The sequence below is a fragment of the Montipora capricornis genome, chromosome 11 (assembly GCF_036669925.1).
Source record: "Montipora capricornis isolate CH-2021 chromosome 11, ASM3666992v2, whole genome shotgun sequence".
NCBI classification, from domain to species: Eukaryota; Metazoa; Cnidaria; class Anthozoa; order Scleractinia; family Acroporidae; genus Montipora; species Montipora capricornis.
The window spans coordinates 36,356,715-36,365,312 of NC_090893.1; the positions used below are offsets into that span (position 1 = coordinate 36,356,715).

The 8,598-nt window shown below is 44.3% G+C and overlaps 2 protein-coding genes across 2 annotated transcripts in view; both read left to right on the forward strand.

The window, feature by feature from the left end:
- The first annotated feature begins 4,998 nt into the window (after positions 1-4,998).
- Positions 4,999-7,893, forward strand: LOC138023438 (uncharacterized). The gene has a single exon (XM_068870440.1). The coding sequence runs from the start codon at positions 4,999-5,001 to the stop codon at positions 7,891-7,893; it is 2,895 nt and encodes a 964-aa protein (XP_068726541.1).
- Positions 7,894-7,896: 3 nt separating this feature from the next.
- LOC138023439 (uncharacterized) overlaps positions 7,897-8,598 on the forward strand; it is a 795-nt gene continuing 93 nt past the window's right edge. The window contains exon 1 of the mRNA XM_068870441.1: positions 7,897-8,598. This exon is cut by the window's right edge and continues 93 nt beyond it. Coding sequence (XP_068726542.1) covers positions 7,897-8,598 — 702 coding nt within the window.

The following is an 8,598-nucleotide window of genomic DNA, read 5'->3' on the forward strand; positions in this document are numbered from 1 at the left end:
CGCAATTGCAAACATTGCGATCATAACTTCGAAGATCATAGCTTCACTTGATTTCATATGCGCAGTTCATATATGATTCATTTCATATATACCATTTCATCATTGATTCATTCCTCACGGGACCATTAGAAATCACAAATGACCAGCTCCCAACGTCAGTGCCTTCATAGCTCAGTTGGTTAGAGCGTCGCACCGGAATCGCGAGGTCACGGGTTCAAAGCCCGTTGAAGTCCTGAATTTTTCAGGCTTCTCTACGCAATTGCAAAAATTGCAATCATAACTGCGAAGATCATAGCTTCCCTTGACACCTTCCTGTGTTTTCGTCTCATCGCATTCATCACTGTCGCTATCTTCTGGTTAACCTTTATCACTGTCTCAGAACACCCCGAAGCAGCCCTCCGTGCAGCCCTCGCAGTCTTCCCAGTCTACACAGTTCTCTCAGTCATCACAAACTACGCAATCGTCTCAGTCCCTCCTTTCGCCTGTTGAATCGCCGTCCCTGTCTATTCCTTTGTCCCAAGAGCCTTCTCTTCCGTTGAGCATCATTTCTGGCTCCCCTACTTTGTCTGATCTACAGCTTGTCGCTGCAGTTGATTCGCAACGTTCTACTTCTTCTGATCAAGCAATTGCTGCAATGGAGATTCCTGAGAATCCTGGCCCTACAGTTCCGCTGCGCCCATCACAGATTCCTATCCGTCCTCCACCTCTTCGAGTTGCACCGAAACGCAAGCCTGCCAGGCTAGACTTCACAGATGGTCCACCTAAATCAACTTCTCCTATGCCGGTCAGTTCTAGTAAAAAGATTAAGAACCCTCACCCTTCATGACTTCCAAAATTTTTTCCTTAAATTCTCGTGGTTTCAGTAAGCGTTTCCATGATTATCTGATAGATAGTCTTTGTACCTCTTATGACGTTTTCTGTTTTCAGGAAACACAGATTACTGATCCTGAGGTTTTTCGTGATTTCTCTTGTGCTTGGCGTGGACCCTGTTTTTGGTCCCTTGCTGTGGACAAACAAGGTGGTGTCCTTACTTGCCTTTCTGGATCTTTTTCCGGCAACGTCAGTCGCTGGAAAAGAGACACGTCGGGGAGGGTTGTTAGTCTATTGCTAAAACTTGACCATCTAAGGATTAATTTAATTAACATTTATGCTCCCACCTACTTGGCCGCAAAGAAAGTGTTCTTCAAAAGTTTGCATGAATACTTTTTATCTTCTGATGTCTTAATAATTTGTGGTGTTATAATTGTTACGATCACAACCTTGATAAGTTTGGCGGCAACTTTGTGCCTGCTAAGTGCCTTACTGATTTTCGTTCGATTCTGCCTTTTCTTTAATTGATGCCTGGCGCAAGCTTCATCCGAGATTGTGCCAGTGCACATGGTTTAATTCGGATTTTTCAATTGGCTCAGTCGCGTTTAGATAAATTTTCTGTATCTTAGAACTTCATGCCTCCTGTTGTTTCTTGTGAAATCAGCCCTTTTGTTTTTCCCGACCATGATTTTGTTTGCCTTTCCTTCCAGCCCATTGGGAATAAGCCCCGTGGTCCTGGCATTTGAAGTTTAATAATTCACTTTTGAATGATGTTGTGTTTTGCGACTATATTTCGAATTGTATCGATCATTTAGCCAATAGCTGGCGACACTTTCCTTCGGCTAAAGTTTGGTGGGACTTTTTTAAAAACTCCATCCGCTCTGAGACAATTTTCTTTGCCAGGGAAAAACGCAGGGATTTCTCGCACAAGCGTGTTCTTTTAGCTAACCGGATTATTAAGCGAAAACTTCAACTTACTTCTGGTGATCCCTCAGTTAGTCCTGAAATTTCCGAGCTCGAAAGTAAGCTTAAGGCTCTTACCTTGGAAGAGTTAGACGGTTCTAAAATCCGTTCTAGAGTTCAGTGGCTTGAGGAGGGAGAAAGGCCTACTCGATTTTTCTTTAAGCTTGAACGTGAACGCTTTGAGCGTAATATTGTTTCTTCTATTCTTAATTCTGATGATGTAGAGGTGTTCACGCGTGAAGAAATTGAGCGTGCGCCCGTGCGCTTCTATTCAGATCTTTTCACTGATGAGCCTATTGACGCGTTTTTTAAACAGCGTTGTTTAGAACCCGTTGAAAAGTCCCTTTCTCCCCCTCAACGTGCTTCGTGCGAGGGATCCTTGTCGCTTGACGAATTAACCAACTCTGTTAAGAGTCTTAATACCGGGAAAAAACCGAGATCTGCCGGACTATCAGCTGAATTTTATCTTCATTTTTGGAAGACTTCGGGCCCCCTTTTACTCCGTGTTTCTAAGCAGTGTTTCTCCTATGGCGAGCTTTGTGGCTCGAAAAAAGGTACCGTCACCCGCCTAATTTTTAAGAAGCGTGGTGATATTAAACTCTTGAAAAACTGGCGGCCCATCTCTCTTTTGAATGTGGACTGTAAGATTATTTCTAAAGCGAGCACTTGTCGTCTTTGCAAAGTTCTTGAATATATTGTCCACCCTGATGAGACTTCCTCCTTTCCTGGCCGAAGTGTTTTTTCTGTTACTCTTTTGCGTGATGTTTTGGACTACATTCAACGGACGGATGAATCCGCAATCTTAGTCAGTCTTGACCAGGAGAAAGTCTTTGACCGTGTCAACCGTTCCTTTCTCTTGCATCTTCTCCAGGTTTATGGTTTTGGACCCGAGTTTTGCCGGTGGATCTCATCATTTTACAATGGTGCCTTTATGCAGATTATCTTAAACGGTTAGCTATCTCAGAGGATTTCTCTTGCGCGTGGGGTGCGTCAGGGGGACCCTTTGTCTCCCTTACTTTATGTCCTTTGTGTTGAGGTATAGGGTCCCTCATTCGCCGTTGTCCAGGGGTTGAGGGCTTTCTCCTCTGTGGTGCCAGAGGGCGGCAAACACGTGTTCGCTTGTATGCCGATGACACTACGACTGTACTCAAGGATCTTCGATCCTTGTCTAATCTTTTCAGCTGTGTTAATGCCTATGAAAGGGGCACCGGTGCCAAACTGAATCGCACCAAAACTGAAGCAATGTGGCTGGGGGCCTGGAGGTTTCGTTCTGATGAGCCTTTGGGCCTCACCTGGGTTAAGAAAATGAGAATCGTGGGAGTAGTGTTTGGTACTATCCCTACAGAGCATTTTAATTGGCAGCCTGAAAACTGGAAAAATCCCTCAATCTCTGGAAGTCGAGATCCCTATCCCTTCCCGGTAAGGCTCTAATTATCAATACACTTGGTTTGAGCAAGCTGCTTTACCTTGCCAGAGTTGTTATTCTTCCAAAATGGGTCATTGGGCGGGTTAATGCCTTGATCTGGCCCTTCCTATGGGGCTCAAAAATGGATCCGGTGAGTCGTAACAATTGCTTTTTGAAATTGAAATTTGGGGGTGTCAATCTTGACAATCTCGTCTTAAAGGCCCAGGCTTTGAGATTGGCGGGGATGGCCTCCGTGCTTAATTGCCCTGATGATTCTAGTTTTTATCTATGCAAATACTTTTTGGCGCGTGGCTTGTCCTCCCTGCGTCCCGAATGGTCTTCCTTACGGGATAACTCTTCTCCCAGTGCTTCTTCTCCAACTCCCTTTTACGAAGTCTGTCCCGATACTCTATCCAGGGTGGGAGACAGTGCCCTAGCAGCCAACAGAATCTCGTAGCAATCAAGTTGTTTTTAATGTTTTTTTAATACAATCAATTCACCCGCGATTTTGTTCATAGCTTTCTAATCCTCTTTCTCGCGGCAGCAGGTGCACTGCTTTTCCTGCTGTCCCGGCCTCCCAGTTCACGCAAAAATCACATCTGCACCAAGTCGTATTTCCCTTTCTTGAGTCTTCCGTTTCAGTTGCTTCCTCTTCCATGGATCCTGAACTTTCTCGCATTGGTCCGAAAGAATTCTCGGTTTTCACATGACGTCACAGCCGCCATGTTTGTGCCCCTAAACAAAGAAACGGCGGCCATATTCGTGTCCCGACCCAATCCTTTGGGAATTGAACTCTATTATCATGCAAGCTTTCTTTTGTTTTCGTTGGCTGATGATCACGTGAGTGAAAACAAACAATATGGTTCAAGTTCTGCCATGAACTTACGTATGTTAACGACAAAGACGGCGGAGTAATATGTTGAGACAGAAGATTTTAGTGAAAACCAGCTGCTTGCTTGTGTGCAATGACGTCACAACATGGTGGCAAAGTAACCGGAAGAAAAAGCAAACAAAATGGCGGGCGTTCAAATTAGAAAAACAACCAAGGATTTCGGACAAATTCAAGGCCTTTCAAGATCAAAAAGGAATTTTCCTGTTTTTTGGGGTAAAGTACGTTATATTTCGACAATAGTAAGACACAAAAAGTGATCCTCTAGCCTTCATTTCTCCTTTTTCTAAGTGACATACGCTTCTAATCTAGTCTTAGATTAAGTATTCTTTCCTCATTTGCAAAAGACAAACTTAACATTGAAAATTGTTCTACGTCTCGTCAAAATGGCAACACTTGTTTACGAAAAGGAAAATTGCTTCGGCACCCGAAAACAATCATTTAAAACCTGACACTTCCGAATCAATATTCTCCATCCACCCCAGGCAAAGGTCAAATTTCCCACCCCGGGAAGGCCTCAACCATCAAATGCCCAGGGTGGACGAGATGTTGAAGTTTCGATTATATCAGTGAATTAAAAAATGTGAATTTATTAACTTGAAAGGAGGGAAGGTCAAGAGCATAGGAGACTGGGATTTGTAGCCTGGGGAAATTATCAAGGCAATGGACTCTGGGAAGGGCTATAAATATCTTGGAATAATAATAATAATAATAATAATAATAAGCGAGAGCGGCGAGTAGAGCGGACGTGTATTTTCGTCCTCTGAAAGCCTGCTAAGTTTAGAGCGTCAAATCCATTTCATAAAGTATTTTTAACTACTTGGTTACTTGCTCATGCAAGTTGGCGACTCAAAACACTTATTCACACCGATTTTAACGTTGTTAATACCAGACATTTTAAGTTTTTAACTTCACTCAATTTGAATCGAAAATGGCGACTGAAGAAGATGGAATGTCAGGGCAGGAAGGATGCGAAAGAAATCGCCAAATCGGCAGAAAGCCGACAGGAAGAGTACGATGGACGGATGAGATGATAAGCGATTTACTGCAATGCAAAAGGAAGGCACTGGAATTAGCATCATCAAGCTACCCTCCACGCCAAGAGAACGAGCGAAAGAAAGGCTACATGAAAATAATGAAAGAACTGTGGGACGAATTGGGATACCAGGGTCATGATTTTACGTGCCAGCACCTAAGAGATCAAGCGGCGAGGCAGGAAAAATCACTGGGGAATGTTGGAGAAACTATTTGCGAACGAGTTGGGACAAGGAGACCACCTACTGAAAATGATAGAGAAATCTGCAATATGCTTGATAATAATTCTCAATCTTTGCAAACACAAACTTTTGAAAATGCAAATGAGCCAGAGTTACAGCACTCTGTCCCACAGGAATCGCTGTGTCAAGAAACAAAGCTTTTGTTGGACTCGGCTATCAAGATATTTGACTCAATTAGTTCAGAGCCCGGGGAATTCATGAATCGGGACATTGACACCAGAACAAAAGAAAGACCAAGTCAAAAAGAAATTGAAAACATCAATAAAGCCATCACCGAACTGACAAAAACCACGAGTTTCCAAACTAACGACCCCTTTGTTTATCTGTGGATCGCAAACTGTGCGCTTTACGCAGTCACTGTAGCGTTCCTTCTGCATAAAGGATGGAAAAAACAAAAAAGCTCAATATCACAAACGACACAAAACAACTATCAAAACAAAATGAAAGCTAAATACGAAAGAAAGGTATCTGAAATGCGGAAAAAGATCTCTATAGCTGCAGCAGAAGTAGAAAGATTAAAAGCGAATAAAAAGATCACGAAAAAAGGAAGGAGAAATAGAGCCGTACTGCTGGAAGAATGCAAAGTCTTGTCCGTCGCGCAACTAGTGAATTACATGGAAAAGAAAAAGTCGACTGTGAGAAGATTAAAGAGAGAGTATTCGCGGAGAAAAAAGCAACAGCAATCCAGAGAACTCAACAACCAGTTCCAGACTGACCCAGGGCGTGTATACGCAAAGTTCGGAGAAATGATAGCGGAAGATAAGGATCTAAACAGACCTAAGTACAAACCTCGCCCAAGCACTATCAGTAATGAAACAGATGCCAATCAGTTTGAAGACATCGAAGAAGCAAGCTCATTTTGGAGGCAAGTGTGGAGTGAAGGAGGAACAGGAAACAGAAATGCTACCTGGCTTGAGGATGTAAGAGAGGCAATTAATAAATATGTCCCACCACCATCAAATGAGAATTTTGTCCTTGAATCAACTGAAGCAGTGAAAACTATCATGAAGAAAAGAAATTGGAGCGCTCCTGGGCCAGATAGAATCGCCAACTATTGGTGGAAGAAAGCACATGCGCTGCATGAGGGTGTGACCAAATCGTTCCAATCCATCGGCCAGAGTCCTTCTGAATACCCCATGTGGTTTGCCGAGGGAAAAACGACGTTGATCCCTAAGCCAGGAGAATTCTCAAGTAGCAACCAAAGACCAATTACCTGCTTGAACACTATGTATAAGTGGTTTACATCATGCTTATTAGGACCAATGGATCGTCACCTAAATGAATATGGCCTAATGGAGGGAGAACAGAGAGGCGCTAAATCAGGATGCAGTGGCACTGTTGATAACCTGCTCATTGATAGAATGGTCACACAAGACTGTCACAGAGGGAAACGTAACTTGAGCATGGCCTGGATTGATGTCAAGAAAGCTTTTGACTCAGTTGACCATGAATGGCTTGCTGAGATGATGATTCTACACAGATTCCCAACCTGGCTGTGCCGCACTATCGAGAGCCTGTGCAACAGCTGGAACACGAAAGTCGTCGCAAAGACGAAGCAGGGGAGAGAGAAGTCTGAAGTGATACAATTCAGACGCGGCCTTCCTCAGGGAGATGCATTGTGCCCCAGGTTGTTCACCCTGTGTATGAATCCTGTGGCTTGGAAACTACGAGCTTCGGAGGGGTACAAGTTGTCCAAACCCTTAAGCACAAAGATAACGGATTTGCTGTATATTGACGACCTTAAGGCGTTTGCAGCGTCAGAGATCAAACTCAACAAGGTTCTGAAGTCAACCAAGAGTGCGATGCAAGATATGGGCTTAGAATGGAACCCAAAGAAATGCGCGACCGTCCATGTAAGGAGAGGCGTACAGGTGAAGGATGAAACCGGTGTGCAGTTGGATGACGGAGCAGTACTGACAAATCTAAAGGAAGGAACTTATTACAAGTTCCTGGGAACATTAGAGAACCTAAAACAAGATGATAAGTTAGCTTTGAATGTTGCAGCCAAAGAATACCTACAACACATGTCAGTCATCTGGTCAAGTCCACTGTCAGATCACAACCGCGTAGCTGCATCGAACCAATTTGCCCTTCCCATACTGGGGTATCTAATGTGGACCCAGAGCTGGCCAATAGCAGAGCTTAGGCAAATTAACAGAGAAGTTCGAAAAATCCTCGTTGAGAGCGGCGGTAAACACCCCCTAGGCTCGACAGCATTACTGTACCTCCCGAGGGAAAAAGGGGGGCGCGGGCTGAAATCAGTCGAGCAAGAATACAAACTCGTCAAGATAAAGGCTGCTCTGAAAGTCTACAAGAATCTGGACCCGACCATTGCAGTTGTGAGAAAGTTTGAAGAAAGAGCAGGTGAGGTGGGACACCATTCATTTTTAAAGGATAGCATGAAGTATGCAGCAGAGCTCGGTCTTGGCCTGGACCTTGAGCACCCGTCACCCTGCATCACCCAGGGGGGAGTAACAATCACAGACAAGAAGATCAAAGTTGCCTTGAAGGAAACTGTAGAAAAGCAGAATACACAGGCTGTGAGGTGAGAAATGTGGCAAGGAAAGCTACACACAAGTAGGTGGGAGGATGTAAGTCTGAGTAAAGCAGGCTGCTTTGCTTGGCTTAAGGACTGGACGTTGTGTCCGTCTAACACCGTTGCAGGAGTGATCGAGCTCTACGAGCAACTATTGCCAACACGAATATATTACAGTCACAAGGTGCGAGCCCGACCAGCTACTGAAGTGGCATGTAGGCTATGCAGTAGATCAGCAGAAACAGTTGAGCATATTCTAGCTGGATGTCCCACCTTGGCCCAGAACAAGTACTTGGAAAGGCACAATAACGCCTTGAAGATCCTGTTCTTCGAGATCCTGAAGGACGCAAACCTTATTGACAAAGTCCCACCATGGTTCTCCCAAGTAAAACCCAAACCGGTATATGAAAACGACCAGTTTCAAGCCTACTGGGATGTCCCGCTGTATGCTGAGCACACCGAGGTGAGAGCAAACAGAATCGATGCCCGTTTTATCGACCACCAACAGGAGAAGGTGATAGCACTAGAGATGAGCTGTCCATGGATTGATAACCGAACAAGTAAGGAAGAGGAGAAGACAGCCAAGTATGCCCCCCTAAGATGGGAGATAAAGCGACAGTACCCTGGGTACGATGTGCAACAATACAACATCATTATTGACGTGCTAGGTGGATGGTCCACAGACATGGAGGAGGGAATGAGGAATTTACTCGGGTCA